Below are 25,104 nucleotides of genomic sequence, written 5' to 3' on the forward strand. Positions count from 1 at the left end.
TGATGAGAAGTGCCTGTCACCACACTCTAGGAGTCCCTAAAATAATTTAAAACTCTTGAGTGCAACCACTCTGATAACTACCCTCTCTTCTCTAAATAACGACATGAGTTCGCACTATTTACCTTTGTTATTAAAAAAAAAAATAAAATGCTACAGGTCACTGATACGATCAGTTCTGACTGAAGTATGAGTCCTTCCTTCCTTCCTTCCTTCCTTCCTTCCTTCCTTCCTTCCTTCCTTCCTTCCTTCCTTCCTTCCTTCCTTCCTTCCTTCCTTCCTTCCTTCCTTCCTTCCTTCCTTCCTTCCTTCCTTCCTTCCTTCCTTCCTTCCTTCCTTCCTTCCTTCCTTCCTTCCTTCCTTCCTTCCTTCCTTCCCTCCTCCCCCTGCACCCCAGAAGAGCACCCACCTCCCCTCACACAGCAGCGACCCGTGAGCAGCCCGGCTTCCCTTCCTGCTTTCCTCGTTGCAGTCTCAGTCTGAGTCATTATTACCGCCCCGCCGGCCGCGCCCTTCCTTCCCTTCCCTTCCCCCGGCACCGCCCAGCGCCGCCGCCCGGCCTGGGCCGGGGAGGAGGGGCGGGCGGAGGCGGCCGATGGCGGCGGGGCCGAGCGCCGGGCTGCTGCCCTTCCTGAGGCTGCTGGGGCAGCTCAAGGTGAGGGGGGGGAAGGGCCTCCTCGGCGGGGCGGCGGGCCCGCTCCGGGCCCCGGGCCCGCGGCCTTTCCCGGCGGCTCTCCCGCGGGTTTCCCCGGCGAGCACCAGTCTGGGAGTTAGGCCGTGTTGTTGGCGCCCGGCCCGCTCCGCGGCCGGCGGAGAGCGGGGGTCTGGGCAGCGGGGCGGCCGGCGAAGAGCCGGGGCCTCCCGGGTGTGCGTGGCGGCCGCCGCGGGGGCTGCGGCGGGGAAGCGTGGCCGCCGGCCGGGGGAGGGCAGCGGGGCCCGGCGCTTGGGGCGCGGCGCCGTGAGGCTGAGGAGGCACCTGCGGCTGGCGGAGCGCGTTCCCGGCCCGGCAGCGGCGTCCCGGCACAGCCGCTGCGGAGCCCGGCCTGCGGGGCACGCGTTTCCCGGGAACGCCGGCGCTGCTGGAGCGTGGAGGTCGCGGTGGGACAAAATTTCTGCTGAGGTCTCTGAAGCGAGGCCTCCAAAGCTCGAGGTTCTGACGCTGACGTTGCTGGGACGCTCTCCTCATGCAGAGGGTGCCGCGGACGGGCTGGGTGTACAGGAACGTGGCGCATCCGGAGAGCGTATCCGATCACATGTACAGGATGGCAATGATGGCCTTGGTGACCGAAGACAAAAGCCTTAACAAGGACAGGTGAGGCTGCCTCTTGTTATCGCGACCCTAGCTTAGTGTTGTGGGAGAGCGCCGACCAAAATGGTAAAAATGTCACCCCGAGGGAGGGAAGTTAAAATAGACTGAAGGAGTTTGAATTCCCTTCCCCTCTTCCCTCCATCCTTTGGACAGGGTGCTGAAAGGGGCTAAAAACTTTTATTGCTAAACTTCGAGTGCTGAGGCAAGTCTGCATTGCAGGGGCTCTGAGCTAGTCTTCTCTCAAGCCATAAGTAAGGAAGCTGAAGCCACTCAGTTAAAATACAGTTTGAAGCAGCAGACAGCAAAGACAAAGCCATAGACTGGGAGGGTTTTGGCAGATTAGCACTCAATGGCAGTGAGGAGCCTCAGAAATCACCTAGCATAGCAGAGAAAAGATCACGTTGAATGATTGTCAAGTGTAGTGTGGGATCATGCTTTCTTTGTCCCTTCAGGAGCTGATGTGAAGGCTTTTTTAGGTATTCTGCTGCAGAATGGCATAGCTCCAGAGCTATGAGTGTCATTATATACTGAATCTGGCATGGCTCCAATCAGATTACTTTCAACCTGTTGCAGGAATAATGGGAAGTGTGTAATGTTGTTAGTTATCACATCTAAAAAAGCCACTACATTACTGGCTAAGTACATTACTTTTGAATGCTGTGCTCTGGTACAAAGTGTATTTAAAACTAAGTCTACATTTACAAGCAGCAGTGGCTAGAAATAGGGAATTAAAATAATGTCTAGGTGGAAACTACTTCCCTTAGTAAAGGAGTAAAAAATGTTATGTAAAGTTTTAAAAGAAACCAAACAACTTGTAAAATATACGAAGGGGATACATAATGCAGTCTCTTAGCGTTATGAATAGCAAGACATAACTTAAAATGTTGAAAAACTAATGGTTATTTCTTCTTGTCAGATGCATACGATTAGCTTTGGTACATGACATGGCTGAATGCATTGTTGGAGATATTGCTCCTGCAGATAATATCTCAAAAGAGGAGAAACACAGGAGGGAAGAGGTATGGACTTAAGGTGTGAAGCCACATTTATAAAGAGTTCTGCATGTTTTTAATCATAGCATCATAGAATGGTTAGTGTTTAAAGGGATCTTAAGAGATCATGTAGATCCAACCCCACTGCATGGGCCGGGACACCTCCCACTAGATCAAGGTGCTCAGGGCCCCATCCAGCCTGCCCTTGAACACTTCCAGGGTTGGGGCATCCAGAACTTCCCTGGGTATCCTGTTCCTGTGTCTCACCACCCTCACTAAATAATTTCTTCCTAATGTCTAACCTAAATGTCTCCTCTTCCAGTTTGAATACATTACCCTCAAACTCTTGCTACAATGTTCTGGTGGGAGTGAAGGGACCCTCTAAGCAACATAATACCATCATTGGCATTAAAGAAGTATGCTACAACCAACCAAAGTTTTCATCTCACTTTGATTTTCGTACAGATACAATGCTACAGAAGTAGTTGGGCATTTATTCCTCAACAGGCTGGATTTTTGGTAGCCTGAATTAGTCATGTGGATGAGCCTTACCCAGAAGTGGGGAGCAGGGAGTAAGTGCACTGGGAAGGGTGGATAGCAATGTGTGGTGCCAGATCGTGTGGTTATGATAGACACTTAATTTAATCCATTTGAACAGGACTCCAGACTCAGGTGTCTTTTTTTTGTCTTGAGTCTTCAGGTGCAGCATGCCTAGAGTTATTTTAATTTTGGCCTTGTACCTACACAAACTGTTGGTTTGTCGTTTTTGGATCGTTGCATTATTTGAAGAAAATGTAAGCCACTCCTTCAGCCACAACCAGAGGGCAACTTGATGCCTCAGAAACTCTTTAGAGACTACAATTAGCTCTTCAGAGATTATTTATCCCCCACCACTTCTATGCTTACCTGCTTAAAACTTGACAGGAGGGATGGGGGAAACGCGACACTACTACTAACTCTAGGAGTAAGCTCTTTGCTAAGAAAGTGGAACATCCTTAAAGTAGTATCTTTACTGACTAGAATTCTGCTGGTTTTTTTTCCCAATGTATTTCCAGGTGTGTTCTTACACTAAACAAATAAATAATTACAACTCTTTGCTGGAAATCTCCAAAGGTTGTTTTGTCAGGGAGGATCAGGCTTCAACTTTGTTCAGAGAGAATACTCATTTGTATTTAGGCAATGAAAAAGGCTATTGAGGCTATGTATGTTTCAGAAGTTTTTTTAAGTATTTGTAGATCCTTCTGCTCCTGTTTCACTCAGTGAGGACTTTGCTTTTGACTTTGTGGGAAGGAGGGGTCAAGCATTAAATATTTAGACTGATGCTGAAATACTTTGTTGTAAAAATACACCAAGAGTAACCGTTTCCTGAGGTGGTTTGAGCTGAACTATCAATATGTTGCTTCCGTTGCAGAGTTCTCCTTTTTTTTCCCGTTGCTTTGCAGCTGATATTGAGCTGGTTCTGAAGTTTGCTGCTTGTGCAGTGAATTTAATCAGCTAGTCTCACCAAGGCCAAGGCAACAGGAAATTTACCTGCTTTAAAAAAAAAAACAAACAAAAAAACCCACAAAAAAACCCCAAACAAACAAAAAGAAACAAAAAACCCAACAAACAAACAGTTCTTTTTTTTCTTTGGGGTTGTTTGGGTTTGATTTGGGGTTTTTTTTGCTGGGTAAGTCACTTTGGCCTGCTAACCATGAAATCTGCTGAGCTGGAGCTGTAAGGAGGTGGGAAGAAATGAGACCTTGCTGCTTCAGTGTTGGGGAGCAGCAGATTCAGTTCAGTCATGTTGTGGAACTATGCCCTGTGTTTGAAGTGGAGGAACAATCATGGCCCAAAACCTTTGTCTTGCCTATGATGTTGATTATTTCAGACGCAGCCCTTGGTGTTACGAGGAAAATGGTAGAAATAGCACAGAAATTAGTCTGATCAGCTGGGAGAGCACAGAGCATGCAGAACAATTTCTGCTTGCTGGTTACACCATTAGTTTGATACTGCATTAAACCTTGTCCCAAGATTTTTGTGGTTGAACAAATGGTATCTCAGTCTGGGAGCACTGTGTTCTATTGCTGCAGGGTATTAAGTGGGGTTTTTTCCTCTGTTTGTCAAAATTTGACATTTTTAAGGCTTATGTTTTGTTGCCTGCCTGACAGTCAGTAGCTGTTCTCAGCCTTGCTAGTGGAAATGTGCTAGCTGAGTACTCGTTTGGGAGGGGGCAGGTTTTTGTCAACACTGGGAGTTAGACTTTTGAAGCTGCTTTTATGAGCTGCACCTATAAGGTGTTCAGATGTTGCCTCCACTAGTTAAATCTGGAAGGCAGAGCTGGTAACTGATGGCAGTTTCCTGGCATTTGACTTGCCTGTTTTGTTCTGGGCTTCTTTTTGGACTCTTGAAGATATCAGATGAACTTTCAGGTTGTTTTTCTTGTGTTTTAGACTAGTTCTCTAACAATTCACTTAGCAACTCCCATAAAAGAGTCTTTGAGTGGTCCTTTTGTTTCTCTGGCAGGTTTATGTAGAGGTGCGCTTTCGAATAATATACTGTGTAGTGTACATTCCTACAAACTTGGTAACAAGTAATTAATTCTTTAAAAAAAGTGATGATAAAAATGTGCTTGCTCAAAAAATGGATAAATGGAAATGGCTTCTTTTTTTTCAGGCAGCTATGCAACAACTGACCCAGCTTCTATCTGAGGACCTTAGAAAAGAAATCTATGAACTCTGGGAAGTAAGCTTGCATTCGTTTAATACTTTTCTAAAATTTAGGGTGACCCATTGTCCTTTTCTTGTTTACCAATGAAACTGTGCCATCTCTTAGTTTGATTTCAAGCAGGGTAGATTCATTTGCTTGGGAGATAAAGCTAATGGTGTGAGTCAAGGTCACTTCAGAATAATTTTCAAACGGAAACGCCAAACTTTGGCAAAATAACCAGCTTCTGTCCATGGCCTCACCTGTCCCAGGGCTTTGTTTGTACAACTGAAGGAAGAGTTTGTCCTCTATATACAGTCCTCTTGGATATAAATCTTGTTTTTTTAATGTGTCATCTCTTGTTCACATGTGGCTGTTTGCAGCTCATGACCTTTTAATACAGGAAAAAATAATGGGAGCTGAAGATGATATGGAATATTTTCTGCTTTTTATGCAAGTGAAAATTTATGTGGCTTCCATTTATTTATTATACAGCCCATTAGGCTAAAATATTTAGTAGTAACTTCTGGTTTAAACTTAAATGTAGTGTACTGACACAGAACAGTGCCTTTCTACAAACAACACATTGCTTACTGGTCTTGGGTATCTTAAATGTTTGTACTGGAAAGCATCTTCTGTATTTAAAGGTGATTTTTTGACGTGAATTCATGCTGTTAAATCAATGTCATCTTTTACACTTTCAAACTAGGGATGATAAGATTATTTCCAAACAGTTAAATTTTATAATTACTTTATCTTCTGGCCACAGTGTGCATGAGGACCAGTGCAGCTACAATCTCTTCTTCATGTGTAGTTGAAAACAAAGCATTATATGTTTCTTGGACTCTGTGACCTGAAACTGTATTTTATGCTGATACTTTCCCATTTCCACATGTATGGTAAGGGGGTAAACCAGCATAACCAGATCTGGGAAATAGTGTGTGTGCATTTGTTTAGTGAGCAGTGGTTCATTCTCCTTTGGGAAGCAGGTATAATTGAGGAAGAAGTTTTTGATAGATTAGTCCTGTAAGACTTTTTTTTCACATACAGTGTTTCTTCTTTGCCTTAGTCTTTTATGTTTTTATAAGTGCTGGTTTAGTATGCATTCAGTTCTTCAGCATGTTAAGCTTTTTATCATTCTCATTAACCATAATTTAATATTCACACACTTTTGATCACTTGCTCTTTGTTTCTACCTTCAGGGTAATTTGTTGGCATTCAGTCTCCAATGCAGCAGTATGAGTGTAACCCACATGGCAGCGAGTATAACCTAAAAATCTAATATTCACATGCAGTCCCTCTAGTCTTATTTTAAGTGGAACAACTAGGTGCTTCTTCAAAAGAAGGAAATAAAAGAGGCAGAAAGTAAGAAAGAAGCATTTGGACGCTTGGTATGATGCTCTGCTCTCAGCTAGCCGGAGGCATTTCCCTCAGATTTCTTTTTGTGAGTGAAGAAAGTTAAGGCCCAGAGCCAACAGGACAGAATCTGTTGCCTCTCCTGTCCTGCACTGCTCTGCCCTCATCCCTGCCCCTCAGTCCCTTTCAGCCTTACAAGGACTATTGCTTTGGATGGTATTGATGCCTCCGATATATTTTCACTTTATAATGTAATCCAGGTTTGAAAAAACGTGAAAGTAAATGAGCCAGCACACTTCAGCTCTGTCCTGCTTTTTTTGTTTTCAAGAGAAAAAGCACAGGAGTAAGTTTTAAAAGCCAGGCTGTGATGTTTGAGAGACGAGTTACTATTTTTCTAAAGTGTACTGTTAACTTTGCACTCTTAAACACCTGCAGGGAGGAGACAGTTTATTTCTGCACTGTGCACAGCTGTACATAGAATAGCTGATGCTTCTTGAGGTTAATGTGAGCTGAGGTATGAGTAAGATCTGGTGGGTTGTATGGCACAAAGAGGCTGGTAACAGATTGATTGCTGGAGGTGGGACAAACCTTTACAAGCAAAGGGCCATAGTTCTCCTGAAGTTCTTTATAATACTGCTAAGAGTTTGTTCTTTTTGGTGACTAAAAAGAACTGTAGAAATAAATTGATTTAAGAAAATAAGAAGCACTATTTAAACAATTTAAAGATGAGGCAAAGCTTAGATTGAAAGGAAGGTAAAAATGTTGAAATTAAATTGATTGCTGAAATAATCATCAAAATGTAATTGAAAATTCAAAGCATCGTCTAAATCCAAATAGAATAGTATATGAATCGATCTTGCCTACCAAAATCTGGATTTCTAACTTCCAAAGGTAAAGCAACAAGCATAAAAACAAACAAGCTTCTAATAGTATGTCAGGCAAGGAAGTGATCGTGACACTTCTCCAAGCATCACTCTGCTAGAATTACAACCCAGGATCTTGCCACTATGGTCACACACACAGTTGCCTTCTTAAGATGCAGAAGGAGATGCCATGTTCTTTGGTCAGTAGGAAAAACCTCTTCCTGTACTTGTGCTGCTTTTATCTGCAGAACTGCTGTGTGTCACAGATCGTGTGGATCTGAGAACACAGATGGGCCCAGTGTGTCCTTAAGCCTCTGCTCTGATAATTGGCAGTGGTGATGATGAATGGGGTCAGACCTGCTCAGGCTGTCAATGTATTGGTTACCTGCACAAAAAGAAGCCTTTTTCTGGGGTTACTTTTGGAAGTCAGGAAAATATGAGCTGATGAGACATGAAATGCAGTGCAGTAGACTTGGAAAACACAAAATGGCAAATCTGTCTGCAACCATCACTGGAAGCAAACAACAGCAAAATTGTTCATTTGACTAGAAATGTGAATGGCTTGTGATACATACTGATGATGACTGGAGAGAGGGAAAAGATAGCAGAGGGATTAAAGGACTTGAAGTCTGAAGGGGAGGAAACCCCTTAACTACTCCTCTGCCTATCTCCTAGGAAAGACATGAAGACATAAGTAGCTCAGACAGATTAGACCAGAGAGATGGAGGAGAAGTGACAGGAGAAATGTAAAGAACAATTCCTTCTAAAAACAGCAGGTGGTGACGAAGAGTGCAAAATAGGTCTTAAAAATAGGTGATTTTAATGCATAGGCACACGCTGTGGTAATTCATTGCCTTAACCAGGCCTGAAATGATACTTAGATATAAAATATTGTTAAATGTAACCTAAATTGTATATCTTATAGGGTTGTCTCCGTATCACCCTTGATTCAACCAAAGCACTTGCTATGTTTTTAAAAGTATACAAAAGAATTGTGTTCTTAAGTTCCATTGCATTTAATAGAAATTTAGCACATAGTTCCTTCAAGGGTTTTGCTGAATAGCAGTCTTTAAAAAGAGAGTGAAAAATAAAACTATCATGAATATTTATGGACTGGCTTGTACTGATGAAGAAAATTCTAGATATATAAAAAGATTCCAATACTCTGTTTAAAAACAACATTTATTTTTTTTCTTACAACTGCAAATCTATTCAGGAATATGAAAACCAGTCTACTTCAGAAGCCAAGTTTGTAAAACAGTTGGATCAGTGTGAGATGATCCTGCAAGCATATGAATATGAAGAGTTGGAAAACACACCTGGCAGACTGCAAGATTTTTACAATTCAACTGCTGGTATGACATTTGGGCTTACTTTTTCTTTCATAAATGAAATGAAATATATAATGCTTTTTTTTTTTTTTTTTTCCCACCCTAACAGGCATTCAGAGTAAGTGAGAACTAGTTATTTTCCTAATTGCTGAAGTACCCTAAATATTTTGGGAGAAACTTTCTGCAGTGTGAAAACACCTTACATTTATCTATATGTATTGAACTTGAATCTTACTCATGCAAAGTTCTTTTTACTGGACTTTTCACCTAGAGACAGGCCCCACATTTATTACACTTGCATGTGTTTAAGATCTCCATATACCATCAGAGGGCTGTAAAAGAGATCTCAGTCTTAACTGGTGCTCAGTCAGCAGCTTCTTTCTGCTTTGTTAGTGTTAGCCAGTGAAGTAAAATTTGTTATCCTTATGTGAGCTCTGCTCATGTGACCTGCCCAAGGTACATGTGAGAACCAGCTCAGTGAAATGTTCTAGGTGCAATTGTATTACTTTTTTATTCTGTCCAATTTCTTTCATCCTTTCCAAATCCTTTCCAAAATAAACTGATGGTGGAGAGAAAAAATAGGTAGAATAACAGTCTTTATTATTTTAGCAAAGGGAGTTGAACACCAAAAGATAACTGTGATCCCAAGTCATCCTATCCTGGGAAAAATACAAAACAAAACTATGGACAGACAAACTCAGGGAGAAGATGAACAATCACCAGACATAGTTCCTGACAGGTCCCATTTATACTTTGTTGACTCCTCAGGGAAATAATAATCTCTCTGAGAAGCACAGTAATTTGTTTAGGGAAGAAGGGAAAAAAAGAAAAACATGAGCATAGCTGGAATACTTGATATTGTAATTGACATCTTTGCCCTCCTACTAGAATTCAGTAACTTAAACTAAGCTGGTGTCTTGAGTAGAGCCTACAGCATGTACCCGCTGTGCACCTGTAACTGGGGTGGTTTCCTGTAGCAGGGTACATAGCATGGGAGTGTCCAGGTCAGGGTGCATCCTTGTTTTTTCAGCTCTTCAGTGTTTGAATAGAGCATGAAATATTTTTGTAAGTTTAGGGGGAAAAATAGCTGGAACTACTCTTAGTTATTCCATAGTTGGAATAAAATGGGAGTACTCTCTTGCTTACTAGGCTGGCATTTATTTTGAGCCTAAAGCCACATGGCTGCTAACCTTTCACTGCCAGCCTTTCACACATTGCAGAGTGAGAGCCTTTTAAATTAACGTTCCCTTTCTTTTCCTTTGCAGGAAAGTTTGTTCACCCAGAAATACTCCAGCTTGTATCTTTGATTAACACAGAAAGGAATAAAAAAATAGCTGCTACATCTCATCCACACTCCTAAGGTGTTTGTAAATGTTGTAGCTGTAATAAATCCCTTGTTTTACATTCTGTGCATTATTTTTCCTTCTGTAATGCTGCTGTTTTTTCCAGCATTTTTTTTCCTGTGCATTCACTCTTGAGAATCCCTGGACAACTTAGAAAGGAGCAGGTGGAATAGTGACCTCCCAGATCAGAGGTTATGTCAAGGACGAAATATTTAGAATGGGGGGACGAGGAGTTTTGGGGTTTTTTTTTAATCAGCCTCTGATTGATGCATTCTCAGTTATAAATAAATTCTCCGCTAGGGAAATTCAGGTAAGTTTCAACATTTGCTGATTGCAACCTAATCTTATGTAATGCACTGACTGGGCATCTTGTTCTGTGACTTTTAAGTAAGGATTTAAGTACCTTCTGTGTCAACTGGGTTAATATCTTCTCACTGTGCTACCAAAAAGCAAGACCAACGAGCACATTTCTCTAGAAGCTCTTGACAGAGCCAGACTTAAGATTTCTGTGGAGTGCATAAGCCTTAAGAACTGATAGTGGATAGAACTGGTAATCTCTCGTAATTCCATTTTCTCAATATGTTCATTGTTGCATATGATTTTTCCACTGTTCATGTGTTGCATCAGAGAATGGTGCTGATGTTTCCATAAGGCCAGTATTCCTGACTCCCCCTCACCTTGGACTGGCAGTTTTACAGACAAGTAGTTAATAACTACAGACTAGCTGATGTTGGGGGTGAACTTCTGGAGCTTGTGCAGTCTAATGCAAAAGTCCATGTGAAGCTGGCCAACCCTTGTTCATGTTGTTACATGCTGGCACTGATTCTGCTCTAAATGGCAGTTTTCATTGGAAGCAATAATGCTAATGCAAAAGTACAATATGGTTGTCAAGTAAAGCTGTAATGGTGGTAAATGCCTTAATAAGGCCAGTGTCTGCATGATTAACTGTTGTGTTATGTGTGCAGCTGGAGATTAGAGCAGTGTCACAATTACCAGATAATGAAGTTTGCACCTGAAGAAATTGGATGGTAAGAGACCTGGAGCTGGCTTCTCTGTCTTCAGCCTCATGTCAGATCAGGCAGCGTAAAACCAAATTCAGTTGTCATTGCCTTTAAGGGCAGGTGCTTTAGCTGAGCACACCCCTTTGGGCACCATGTCTCCAGGAAATGTGTCCTCTACACACACTTCAGGGGCCTGACAGGAGCTGGTGCTTTGTCCTGCAGCTGGTGCCTTTGGCAGAGGCACAGAGCTGTGTGCAGAGCTGCTGGCAGCTCCTGCCTCAGCCACCAGCACAGTGCACAAAATATGTAGTGTGTTGCTCCCACTGGGACCAACGTGGGATTGCTCCTCTGTTCACACAAGGCAGCAGTTGTGCATGATGAAGACCCTGGAAGAGCACGCTGCACTTCAGTGAGCAGCAGAAAACTAATCAGTGGTTATTGGCAGCCAATTGTCATACTGCAGGGGTGAGGCGGTGGGGCCTGCTGAGCTTTCTTCAGCATTTTATCCCACTGAGATGCACACAGATCATAGTCTCCATTAGTTTGCATTGAATGCCAAGGCTGAAAGAGCTACAGATGCATTGGAGGACAGAACTGAGAACATTCCTGACAAACAAGAAGACAAGCTTAACAGGCTGTTTGATAGAAACACAGCAGGAACAGTCAATTCCTCCAACATAGCAGGAGGCTTTGCTGGCTGGTTCTACACCCTTCTGCAGGGGACTCGGGGGATGCAGCGCTGAACCCCAGTGATCAGTGCAATGGTGCCAGAAAGGTAAATATCCTGAGAAACACAGACATGGTTTAAGCATGTGTTGTGTGGGTTTGGTTTTGTTTAAAGAAATCTTACAGGTACTTTATGTAAAATTACAACCCCATCTTCTCACTGCTGGTGCTATTGTTTGTCAGTTTTGGGCACTGCCTTTTAATAGAAACAGGAGTTGGTTGGAAAGAGACAGGAGAAGAGTGTGTGTTATCAGAAAGCATGCACCACATATTGGCAGGTTAGCAAACAGCCTGGGGAGGCCTCAGGCTTCCAAAGTGAATGTTCACATGTAGGAAAAGGGTGCTGTGCCCTGGGCCTGCGGCTTGTGCAAGGAAATAATCTGTCTTTCTTCTGATCTCCCTATCAGCACTGAGTGTATACATAATGGCAGCTGCTGTAATGGCAATAACATGTCAGGATTTCTATATGGAAGAGGTTTGGCCATCCTGCCTCCACTAACAGTCATAGCTACACAAATGCTCTAAATTATGCTCTTAATGAATGCAGCTTAAAGTGTTTTACTGCTTTCCCAGAAGCACTTTTCTGTGTATATGTATATACATACATTAGAAATAAAATAAGGTCTAAATCAGTGGCCTGTAGGAGGTGACAGTGCTTGGATCCAGTATTTTAACCTTGATTTGGCTGCTGTTCCCACTCAAAAGGTTGTCAATAGTTGTAGACCTAGAAGATGGGGTTTTGCCATGCAATTCACTTCTGCTGAACTTGGTTTAATAATTTTTGTCCTTTGAACTTCAGCAATTTCAGAACTTGAACCACAGGTTTCCATGGGGAATTTCAGGCCCAGAAGGAAATGAAGAGATTTTTTAAATTGTAGGGAATGGCAGATTTTGTTCTTGTGACTTACCTTGATGCCTGCAGAGACATAGAAGGGCTTAGAGATGCACAGTAATACTGGTAAATACACAGAATTTTTTTTTTAAAAAAAAGTCACAAAGTGTAAAAGAGTAAGAGAGAAATTTATTTTTAATAAGAACTAAGTTGACTATTAATAGCTTCCTTATTTAAATCACATTTATGCACAAAACCATGTAAAATAAGCTAGCAAAGTCTCACAAGAAAACTGTACTAAAAAACCCCTAATTGGAATTGCTTCCATGCTAAAAATCACACTCAAGCATTAGATATAAATGTCCAAAATTATGTCCTGTAGACCATTACGAAAGGACTTCCAGCGTCTTAAAAACTGTAACAAAAGCCACACAGGAAAGAAATCACTTAAAGCCAATTTCCTCACAAGATTTTAAGCAGTCTGTAATGTCAAATGCACTAACACTGATTTGAAATGCTCAAATAATGCATCCATTTTGAAAGCAGCCAAACTCTTTTCCATCTTGTTTATACTTTATTGATAAAGTTGTGTTCATCTCGGTCTGGTGAACTGAGTAATGCACCATGCAGACTGACAGGTGCTCACTAGACAACAAGATAGTGTCACAAGTGTGCTGCTCTTTTCTTGGAAAAAAAGCTTTCAAAAGATGCAAGAAAACATGCTGAAGCAAAGCTGAAAGATGACTGGCTGTTGGTGGCTAAGCAGATAAAATGTGGTTGGTGGGATTATAGCCTGGAGCGATGCACGAGACCATTTGACACCAGAAGGGAAGTACCTACTACTCATCATTGTAAGAGACCAGGGTTTATGTGAGCAGCTTGAAAATGCAGACTGAAGGAATGGGCTCTCCAACCTACAGCACTTCTTTAGCCAGTTCTTGAGTTGGTATTTTTTCTCTTAAGGCTGTATCTTGACTGAGGCTCATAAATACAGCTTCCCTTATTTTTGAGGGGAAGATAAAAGAGGCAAAATGACTAGAGGTTCCCTCCACTCCACTTCTCTCTGTAATTAACTTATACTGTCAAGTCTTACCAAACCACAGAGAGTAAGCAATGGAACATATATTTAAACTGAAGCTTTTCCAGCTACGATGATCATCTTAAATCATCAGCTGTGATCAGTTCAGTTTCTATATGAATAACTGGATGTGTCTTCCTGTCCTCTGTAACTCTGCTGACTAATGGGTGGAGGGCAATGCCAGACTGTACCAGTAAAGGAGAAAAAGCTTTTTGTGACAATAAGTGATTTAATTCCATTAAGAAGTAGATTATGTACAGATTACTCCTCAGCAAAGGGCACCTGGTATGGCTGGTAGACAGCTGGTATACAGGCTATTGCTGGCAGGAAAAGCCTTTGCACAGCACTGCATCCATCTGTCTGATGTGGCAATGAGAGGGAAACCAAGAGATAGAAAACAGTAAGCTAAAAGAAAGAAGAAGCAGAGACAGGGAGATTATTGGAAGGAAGTTATGTGGAAATGAAAACTATTTGGGTCACTTAACATAAAGTTTAGAGCATTACAAGTCAATGATTTGTGTGGTTTCTGTGGGGTACAAATTACCTGATGGCGCATCCAAAATAAACACTTCTTCATCACAAGGCAAGGGAGGCAATTTTCCAAAGCTGACAAAACCTTGTTGCACAAGTTGGGTGGTGACGGGGTTCTAAAAATCACCGGCTGGGCAAGTCTCTGAAGAGAGGCATGTGCAGCTCAGGAGGGCCTGTGGTCTAACACTGAAGCTCTTCTTCACTCTCGGGGAGCCGGGTGCCAGCAAGAGAGCTCTGCGCGCTGGCGTGGGCTGTAGAGCTGAGAACTTCTTCAAAACTGCCCCCTGCGTGGCTTGTCCCACCAACCTTGGTCTGAAACAAGGCAAACAAAGAGAACAGCAGGTTCCTCTGCTCACACTGTAGCATGATCCATCTGTATTCCACCCCATGGCCATGAGAGAGCTCAGGCAAAGCATGTGCAGGGTCAGGTTTTTCTTTGAATAAAAACAGTCAAATATAACAACTCCTTTTCTCCCCCAATTTCTAACGTTCTAGGCTGCAATCGTAAAACCTGCCAGTGGCATTTAGTCCCTAAGTAGGTCCCAAGCAGGATCCCAGATCCTACTAGTAAACTTACTGTGGTTCTTTCAAGCCTGAGAATAGGGCAAAACTTTTTACTCCATCCTACAACTGCAGCAGGACTTCAAGCCAAGCTGCCATTTTTCCAGCCTGTCAGCCACTGAATGCATAGGAAGATTATTTTAATTAAATGAACTTTGTGTCCTAAGTTTCCAAAGGGTTAATCCTATGTAATCCTTTGTTTCATCAGCCAGCACAGGAGCTTGCCTTGCTTGGAAGTTCAATAAAATAAGGCAGCAGTAGGCTTGATACTTGCTCCAACAGTCTGAGTTATGGTTACTAAAAAAATCTGTGTCCAGTCTAGTGGTCTGTGCTGACTCTTAGCAACTATTGGTCCATCACTGATTCTTGCAAACAACAATACAAACCCATATGTTGTTAAATGTTGGTAGGCCCAGGACTTGCAGTGAAAAGGCAGCCATTGTCTAGTAAAGCTACTACTAAGTTTTTATGGCAAAACTCATTAATTTTATTTGCCAATAAAACTTTTCAAAAGAACATTGAATCAGACTGATCAGAATGATTGTAAAAGTAGACTACTCCTGCACTTTTCCAGATTACTCAGGTAAGGTGCATGTGAGTTTGGACATCTCATAATCAGAAACATTAATGCAGTTTAATTTTCTGTTTGCTTTACTGCCTGCTCTTCCATTGGAAAACAAGAATGATGTGAGTCATTTTACTGAATGCCTCTGGCCAATACCCCAGTGTTTACAGCAAACATTTATCAGTGTTTTGGTTTTCAGAAAGTTGAAGAGAGTCAGGCACCCAGGTGCTGTTGATTTCTAGGGCAAGATGAACTAACACTCTCTCCTAAGAAAGCTGCAAGTCGAAACTCAAGAGCAAATAATATCTAATTTGAAATTTTACTTCCAAATGTATTAAATCTGAACATCAGTTTTGGCCAACTGTGGAAAACTGTAGGAACACTGAAGATCTGTAACCAATATGGGCAAGGGAGGAGGAGACAGGGGAAGATGATAATGCTACCACTGTTCTTTTGTGAGAAACCTCTCTGGGAAGTTCCTCACTTTTCTAGATCACATCAGGATCCTAGAACTAAAGGAGCAGTCTACGATCATCCCCTCAGTCCAGTCTACCTAAGCTTGCAAGCCTTGGAACAGAGGCAGGGAAAAGGAAGAACAGTGCTGAGACATTCCCAGTTGTCCCCAGCCTATGTTGGTGCACACTAGATCCATGACTCTATAGCTTCCTTTCTCTATTTGCATAAAGAAATGAAAGAAAAAAATACAGAGACAAGGTATTTCAGAAAATGTCTGTGGGCTTGCTAATAAAGCTGGGCAGTGAAGGTTTCATGGGACCTGGAAGATGACTTTAGACTCAAGATTTTTGATTTGTCCTGCTTAACTGATCCCTTAAAAGTTGACCTAAGAGCACCCTGAACATATGATAGGCTAAGAGTGGGTGTGACAAATAGTCTCTCCCAGAACATCACCTTTGCTTAATCAGCAAAATAAGATCAGGCTCCTCAAGCAGATCAGTGTAAGAAGAAATGGTCTTCAGAGCTATACAGCTTGAATTGACTTTTCCTCTTTCTCAGTGACACACCGAGGGACAGGAAATGGACACCTCTTCCCTGATGCAGAAAGGAAATCACTCATATTTGTCCTTTATCCCTCAAAGCAAGGCAAAAGGCTTTAAGCTGTCCCTCACACAGGCTGGCCTAAGCATAGGAGGAATGGATTTGTGGAGTCTGGAGTAGTCACAGAGCAAACTTGAGAACTAGAAGCCTTCAGAGTATGTTTAGTGACTAAATGGGTACCAAAAGTGCTGCACTTCTCCAGTGTGGTTCCTTCTAATTTGTGAGTGGTGAAAAAAGCAAAAAAAATATATAAATTTCAGACCTCAGGTGTGCCAATGAGCTGCACTCTTAATGGGTAGAAGGAGCATAAAGAGATAAGCAAGTGATATGCTTGACTGTAGCAGACAGGAATTCAGACCTTCCAAGCTGATGCACCCCACTGCATGAATGATTTCTCCTACAGTGAGGCTGAGTAGACAAAGCATTTTATCTTTATTTTATTGTTATTATTTTAGCAATTTAAAATTTTATCTGCTGTACAATTTCACAGTGGCACAGGAAAGACAGACCTTCCCACTGCACCTGCTGCTTCAGTTCTAGCTGTAATTTGCATTTTCTTTGACAAGGAATGTCCTTCTGCCCCAAGGGGAAGGCCATTTGCTTGTCTTTTTAATGCCTTCCAAGTTGCCATGCCCTTTGACATTAACCAAGTATTTTCAGTTCCCCCTAAAATCAGGGATGGTGCATTTGGCTCTTGTCCACTGACAGACTGTACGTGGACTGTGTTGGAATAGTTCTATTGCAGCAAAGGAAAATGCCAATTTATGAGCCCACTTGACTTTATCTGATGAAAAAGAACCAGTTTCCCCCTCCAGTGTGCCTTACCATGCAGCAAAGATTTGCTTTCTGCAAATGTGCCACATTCTGTCCTGCTATATAAGAGCCTTAGCAAGTGCTGTAAGTGATAACGAGAAACTTTGCCATCAGATCTTCCTGTCCCACAGCAAATACGTCAATGTAGATATGAAATTTTAAATCCAGACAAAACAAAAATCTGAGAGGAAACACATCTGCATTACAGAAAGACGAGTTCAGTGATAGGAGCCCCACAGGTAGTGTGAACCACACCTGAGTGACACGACAGCTCCCACCAGCTGAGTAAAGGGCACATCTCTTGAACTGAAACAAATGCAGTTCAGGGCTGGAAATTCACTCTGCAAGGCTTATGTCTGTGTCTGTTTGGCAGGGCACATCCCAGAACCCATGAGGCCCCATTGCTTTCAAAAGCTGACCTTGCATCTGCACATGGCTCTGCCTTGCACAGCATCATCAAGCGTGGTCACACCTTATGAGAGGTCTCTGCTTGCCATTTTAGTATGGCTGTTTTTTTTGACATTCCTGAGACAATTTGCTGACTTTGGCAGACAAGAGAAGTAACTTTTTAGCAACAGGGCAGACATAGTCTGCAAATTGCCTTCATTTTCCATTAGTGCTCTTGCAGTTCTGTGAAATTCTTGGTGGAACAGCAAATTCAGTCAGTTCCTCTACAAATAATAGGGACAACTAAGCTGTCACACTTGAACATGCACAGCCATTGTCACTCTGCCTCTAACCCTTACCTTAAGGCTTGTGACAGTGGTCTCAACCTTCTCCTCAAACGATTTGAAAGTTGGAGAATTCCTAGGAGAAAAAGGAAGTTAAGGAAGTCAGTTGCAAATGTCATGGGGTAACTCCACAATTTAATCAGTTTTTACCAGGCAACAATGCCAGGACAGAATGAAGAATGATTGATAGCACAGGGCTGTAGATCAGTAGGATATGAAAAGTCACTTGTGCTCTGTCAGTAGAATCCAATTATGGTAATTGCATAAGTATTTTTAAGCTACAATTTTGCAAAAGCAGAACCTGCCTAGTAATTGACATGAAACAGTGACTGGCCTGCCTACCCTCTGATACATTTGTTATGTTTTCAGAAGAGCAACCAGAGAATGCTGGCACTAGTGCTGCATTTCTATGGCTTTATTCATTTGTGTTGTTGCTGTAATTAAATTAACTTTTTTTTCAGCAAGTTCATAATCCACATAATTAAAAATATGTCAGCTTAATGTCCTGAGGGTAGGATGAAGGAGATTAGACCTATGTAGGGAGGTGGTCCCAAATGCCTTTGAAGAATCCTGACCCCTCACTCCATGATTTTGTGACTGCAGGTGTATCCTGGTGCTTTCGAAGACTTTAGTGACACTTTTCCAAGGGTGCCACTCTGACAAAGCTAAGCTTTTTTTTTGCCTTTCACTCACTGTAGAATAGAACAAAACACTGTCCTGGGGAAAATTGTGAGCTGAACATATCTTAAAAGAATTTCAATAAAAGGCGACAGCTGTGATTTTCCTTCTTAAAGCAAATAACATATTTGGTTTGCTGGCTTGCCTGACAACCTCTCTCTTTCTCTAAAACTTGAAACATAGCTTCTCTTTCATTTTAAATGCATTAATTTTTTTTTTACATTTCTTCCTGCAAGCAGAACTAATGTCTGCCATGTAATATTATGAATAGTATCAATATAATGCATTTGCTGTTTTAAAGTGAGAGTATGGATCCCCCCAGAAATTTGTAATCAAGTTGCCCCTCAGTTGCTTAGATGGTAAAGGGGACCTTCCTCTGCTTCTCTGCTCCTTGCTTGACAACTGAGAGCTCAACTATAGCATAGTTTGTGCTTCATTATTAGTGAAGACTGCAGCTCAGAAACTGTTGTCCAGCAGGTTTCCTCTTGTACTTTCTTTGCCATAAGAAACAAAGAGGTGACATGATCTACCTAAGCCCACTACAGTATAATGAAGCAGCTACTTAATTCAGGGTTTTTTCCCACCTTTTTTTTGGAGTAGAGGCAGAAAGTGATTATAGAAACTATTATGATGGAAAGCACAGGGTACCTCCTATCAACATGGTCAGCAGCATGTACTAAAAACATGACATCCATTTGCTTCTACATGAAATAAAAAGTAACTGTGATCTTTAACCATAACAGAGGGTACCATCAGAGTGGAACACTGAGAGAGAACCACTTAATCCTGGCAGGTTTCCATGCCTCTCTGCCATCTACAGGGACCGGCAACCACATGCTGGATGAGCCTGCACTTCATTTCACAAAGCAATGAAGCCAGTGGCTGCTAAAACAGTTCATCTTCTTTGCACATTCTGGGAACTTACCAGGAGGATGATGATGGCCTCTATTTTTGCAAATACATTTACACTATATCATCAGGCTAAGTTAAACTGACCCTAATTTAAGGAAAGGGCAAACAGAAGCTGATTGGAAAAATAATGCAGGTTTCTGCTAAATAGGTGACAAACTTTTAATAGGGCAAGTAGGGTCAAAACAAGAGACAAACTGAGTTTTATGACATATAGTTCACCCATAGGTCACAGTGGTGAATGCTTGCCTTAAATATCCACCTGCTGAAGTCTAATGAATTAGCAAGAAAGCCAGGGAGGGACATTTTCATAGAATCATAGAATGGTTTGGGTTGGAAGGGACCTTAAAGATCTAGATCCAACCCCCCTGCACTGTCAGGGATGCCTCCCACTAGATCAGGTTGCTCAGGGCCCCATCCAACCTGGCCTTGAATACTTCTCTCACTGTGAGCGGGTGGTGAGACAGTGGAACAGGTTGCCCAGGGAAGCTGGTGGATGCCCCCTCCATGGAAGTGTTCAAGGGCAGGATGGATGGGGCTTTGAAAAACCTGGTCTAATGAGAGGTGTCCCTGCCCATGGTAGGGGGTTTTTGCAACTAGATGATCTCTAAGGTCCTTTCCAACCCAAACCATTCTATCATTCTATTATGCAGTTAGGAGATTTGTTTTCCCCACATGCTTGGCAGGAAGTGGAGATATTAATGTATTTAGAGGTTGAGGGGTAAAAAGCAAGCTGAATCCTAATTTTACTGAGAACAGACAGAGCTTTACTTGAACAGACATGAATATTTGGCTGCAATCAAGTAAAGCATGATTATAGCCATTAAAATATGAAAGCACTCATATAAAATCCCTCCATAGGAGCATGAGCCAAAGCCTGCTGGAATGGAAAGCTTCTCTGATGCTAATGGGCTTTGGATGATGTTCTGTAGACAGCAAAATAACTGAATTTCAGATTCAGTAATAAAACCTGATAACAATCAACTACCCAAATACATCTCAGAACTGCTTCATTTACTCAGAGGCTTGTACAAGAGATTAAACAGTTAATACAATTAAAAGGGAAAAAAATCCCCAAACAACACAGATGGCCTATCCTGCAGCCCTTATCTACATGAATAACCTTAATTGATTGAACTGGGACTATTCATACAACTAAAAACTGCAGGATCAGGATCAAAGTATGCAAATCCCCCCTCAGTACACTGTTGAACATCACCATAGCAAACAGAATAGGGATAGCATATTACCTCATGGCAGGCATGCTTATGGAATGACGAATAGAGTAGCTGTGGGATGAAAGAAAAAGATAAGGAAAAAAAGCTGTAAAATCCAGTTTGCAACATGATTATAACATATAATTCTTTTTTTATTAATTTCAAGTGTTGCTACTCTTCCTCTCCTGATGGCAAGTTTGTTAAACTCACCTGCGAATTCCATCTCACTTTCAGCACTGAAGATCTTACCACCACATTCTCATGTCAACCAATCAGCAATTGAAAAGGACTCAAAAGAATGATGCAAAACAGGTGCTGGGAATATTCATTTAAATGATGCAGGCTCCTGCTATCTACAGAGACATGCAATGTGAGGCAGAGGAACAGAGAGCTACCTCCATGCTCCACAGCAGCAGAGGATAAGCTCTGAGCTGGGTGAATACAGTACACCTCAGGTTTGTGAACATAAGCAGAGCTGGTTCAAGGCAGCAGGTAAGTAGGCAATTGCCTGCCTTTGTTGCATGTACCAGATATGCTGTCCAAATAGCCCGTGCTGGGCCTCAGTTTCTATAGGCTCCTGCACAAGAGGCTACTGCCTTCAACCAGACAAGCAGGTCTCTGTTGCTGTCTCCATCTCTCTAGGATGTTTCACCTCACACCTCAACATTACCAAGTGTCCACAGCTCTCCTCACCACACCTCCCTCCTCAGGCTTCCCAGCAGCAAGATTATTGGAAGGTTGGCAAGAGGAAGATGGAGCCTTGGCATCCCTCAAACATCCCCAGGTTGTCTTGCACACCTTTAACCCTGCAAGTGGCTGCCCTCTCTAATGTACATATAAACAGCACGTGTTTGTTCTAAACTGTACAAATTCAGAGCAGCACTCTGTTAATATACACACAAAAGATATTTTTTTTCCAGCCAGCATAAAGATTCAGAAATGGGGGTGGGGGAGGGGGTGAGGAAGAGCTATTTGGCAAGCAGGTGGGACAGAGTGATTTTATACAAACTGTTGTGCATATTTTAAGGCTTCTGCTAAGCTCAGATAGACAAGAACTGAAAGCAGACAATGCAAATGTTTCATGTTCAATTTTTCACATCATTTTTAAGACTCATGAAAGATTAGCCCAAACATTTCACAAATGTGGCACATCTTTAACAACCCTAGTTAAATTAAACAAGCATGCTTACCATCTTAGTCTTGTAACATATGACAAATAGGCCAAAATAAGAATTTGGAAGTATTTCAGCATAGGCTGGTCCTCTTCTAAGAACAAAACATTTCAAATACAAAGGTCTAAGTAAGAAGATTACATTGTGCCAAATAAAATTTGCACAGCTTAAAGATAGTATGTGACAGACAATCTGAATACTAAGTGCTCATTTCACCGAGTTCATCTTTTAGTTTCTTTCAAGAGGTAAGGATGCAAGTTTTAAGAAAAAATTCAAGCTCTGAATATAAAGAATGCTTTTAATCAAGTTAAGAACTTGGCCTACTATTGGAAATTTCCCCAGGACCCAAAACTCTTTAAGAGTCAGCATGTACATTTAATGACTAACAGACTTTTTCTTTATTGAAGGGGAAGTAATTAAATTATTTATACAATGTTCATAAAACTCGGCAGAGTGAATATAATTTTTACAGAATGTTTGCTGTATATGTTCCAAACTGACAGAAGAAGATGTTTGAAAAAATGGGATTATATATAATTGTTGCTCAAGAGCAACATCTTTTGAATGAGTTCATGATTTGATTTTGAGAATAATCTACTCAGGAGCAAGGCAAACACTTAGTCAAGTCCTCTCCTTATGATACTCACCATGCTGTAAAAACATTTAAGTAACACATGATTTTTATCATATATAATGATGCTCAAAGGAAAGAGGTTATTGCATTACATTCCATAAAACAGATCTTGTCAAATACAGAGGTGGTATTAAAAGATAGTAATGTATCTTACCCAATTGAATGAGATCTGTGGTGGATGCATGAGGGAAGAAAAGCAAGAGTTAAAAGTATTATGAAAATGTAAAAAAAAGATACACCTCAAACTGCCCGAGGACAAAAATAAAGTCATTTGCATTCAAATCTCCATACTGGAATTCACACTAGAATGAGGATCAGTTGAGATTCCTTCAAAGTAAAAATTTTCACACACTTCTTCACTACAACAGTCAACAAAGAATGGAAGTTTTGTCTCCTGAACTTTTGTGTTCTCCTCATTAGATCAGATTCAACTGATGCAAACCGGTTTCCCTCCCAAAATCCTGCCTTATCCTCATTAAAGAGAAAGTACTGACAATATGGAATAGTACATGTACATCAGCAGCAATTGTCTTTTTCTTTCCCTCTGGATCTCTTCATCATCTCTCAGCTGATACGGATATGGCAAAAATAAGGCACTTTGAATTACCAAGATGACATTTTCTAAAATACTTCTTCCTTGTTGAAAGCAATACTTGAAGCACTTGGACTCCATTTTCCAGCTCACAAGCAACTTAATTAAGGCAGCAGAAGTGAGAGAGGCACACTGATATACAATGTTCAAAGGGTGTCATTAAGGTTCCAAAGTCAAGAAATTATGAAGCAGGCAGTCTCTCCTTCATCTGTGAGAGCCTGATGTAGTCTTTAATTACAGACCACTTCAAGGGAACACCTATCTCATGCAGTGAGCCACAAAGGTAGCACACACATTAATGAAACATCTCTTCAATACTTATTTTTCATATCCTTTTTCCATGTGTGGTGTGATGCATTATTTACTGCAAAATATGCATACCTTGCTCTGAAGAAAAGCATTGATTTCTTCAGGATTATTTACGGGGTTATGAAAAAAACAACAACAAAAAAAACAAATGAAGGGGTGTCAGTAGAATGAGAGAAAACTGCTTCACCCATCAGCAAAATAAACACTCATGAAATTACATTCTGAAGCAAGACAATATTACTGTTTCCTTTATGGGGGATTTAGGAGACACACAGTTTTAGGAATGGTAGTTTTGGGTATGAGAGCTACAATATTTCAAGGAATTAATCTCCCAATGAGTTTGACAACAGTTTTAAGTGCCCAGAACATCCCTAGATCACAGAAGTCCTGGAAATGCACAGCAATTGGCAATGCAAAAGCTCCACCACAACAAAAAACCCTAAAAGGCACAGCAATAAAAGCACAGCAATAAAAGCACAGCAAGAATCAACTCCCACAGCGCTAAAGTAGATTAATTATACCTGAACTGTATCCAACAGATATTGGCCTAATCTGCTTCCAAAAACCTCCAATGAGAGAGATTTCACAGCCTTCAGAAATAACCTGTGCCCTTGTTCAGCTTTATAGCTCAACACCTGTTTTTCCTGATCTCTCACAATTAACTTATCACATCCTTCCTCTCCTTTCGTTATTCAGCCACAATTGTCTAACCTAAAAGCCAACTTGTTCAAACACTCTCACTGGCTGTATTTTCTGAAGCTGATTTTTGACTTTTTAAAATTTTCTCCCCATTCCTTCTAGTTCATCTGCACAGTCTTCCAAGGGTGGTGCCCTGGCCTGAATGCACGTGCTAGGCACTTATCTGCAAAGCTGGCTGGTCAGTGCTCCCCATCTCTGCTTTTAATTTTTTTCCACCTGTTAATAAAGTGCCTTACACTTTTCTACACTGAATTTTATTTTATCCTTTTAAATAATTTTGAATTCTAATCCTGCTGTCTAAAGTGCCTGCATTCCTTCCCACTGCAGTCATCTGGGGATTTTAAGCGTACACATGATGCCATCTAAACCTGTAATGAAAATGTTCAAGAGTAACAGACTCAGGATAGATGCCTGCAAAATCCTGCATTATGGTGAGTTACTGACACCTGTTCTTTGAATATAATTTTCAGCTCCCTCTGTCTTCTTCCTGCTTAAGCTGTAACACCTAAACTATATTTCTCTAGTTCACTTACAGGAGTGAAAACAGTATGGACAGCCTTATCAGAGTCAAGCTCTATCATATCTCCTGCCTCCCCTCCATCTTCCATAAGAGGCACTATCGGTTCAAGATTAATTGTTCTTAACAAAGCCTTCTACATTTTTGCCATCATGCTATCTTCTAGACACTTAGAAAACAACAGGTTAATGCATTCCCCCAATATCTGCTTTGTACTTCCAAGAACTTCCCTTGCCCCCTTCCAGGGCGATGAACTTTGCCTTATTCCACCCCTCTGGTACCCTATTGTCCCTTCTGTGCCAATTCCCATCATCTCTAATGGGCACATTTAGCCACCTCAATCATGCCCCCAAGCTCTGCCCCCTGCAGCAGTCTGTCTCTTCCCACATGTGTCTTCCAACTCCTGGCAGGAATGAGGTATTATATTACCTTTACTCATCTTTAGAGCTGGCTTATCCCAGGCACTGAATTTGAAAGGGGTCTGTGCAATCATGTAATTAAAGAGAATGCACAAGACAGTTGAATAAAGGATGTATAAGCAGTATAACTGCTGACATCCTAATTTGCATGCATGTCTTTGTTATCTTAATCTTTAAATGCATTTACT

The 25,104-nt window shown here is 41.5% G+C and overlaps 2 protein-coding genes across 8 annotated transcripts in view; one reads left to right on the top strand and one right to left on the bottom strand.

Moving 5' to 3' along the window:
- The first annotated feature begins 403 nt into the window (after nt 1–403).
- On the top strand, nt 404–9,937 carry HDDC2 (HD domain containing 2). The gene is made up of 6 exons (XM_051616304.1): nt 404–652; nt 1,188–1,309; nt 2,223–2,325; nt 4,954–5,022; nt 8,419–8,557; nt 9,799–9,937. The coding sequence occupies exons 1-6, from the start codon at nt 593–595 to the stop codon at nt 9,891–9,893; spliced, it is 588 nt and encodes a 195-aa protein (XP_051472264.1). The 5' UTR covers nt 404–592; the 3' UTR covers nt 9,894–9,937.
- A 2,430-nt stretch (nt 9,938–12,367) lies between these two features.
- The window catches only part of LOC127383404 (tumor protein D53 homolog), a 145,007-nt gene continuing 132,270 nt past the window's right edge, over nt 12,368–25,104 (bottom strand). For 4 of the 7 annotated variants that reach the window (XM_051616298.1, XM_051616300.1, XM_051616301.1 and 1 more), the window contains 4 exons: nt 22,535–22,549; nt 20,608–20,646; nt 17,786–17,846; nt 12,605–14,356 (listed from right to left, as the gene is read on the bottom strand). In XM_051616298.1, coding sequence (XP_051472258.1) covers nt 14,225–14,356; nt 17,786–17,846; nt 20,608–20,646; nt 22,535–22,549 — 247 coding nt within the window. In that variant the 3' untranslated portion in view covers nt 12,605–14,224. Of the gene's footprint in view, nt 12,520–12,604; nt 14,357–17,785; nt 17,847–20,607; nt 20,647–22,534; nt 22,550–25,104 lie in introns of those variants that run through there. The other 3 variants (XR_007889186.1, XR_007889185.1, XM_051616299.1) reach the window with 3 other exon arrangements.

Source organism: Apus apus, chromosome 3, assembly GCF_020740795.1.
Source record: "Apus apus isolate bApuApu2 chromosome 3, bApuApu2.pri.cur, whole genome shotgun sequence".
NCBI classification, from domain to species: Eukaryota; Metazoa; Chordata; class Aves; order Apodiformes; family Apodidae; genus Apus; species Apus apus.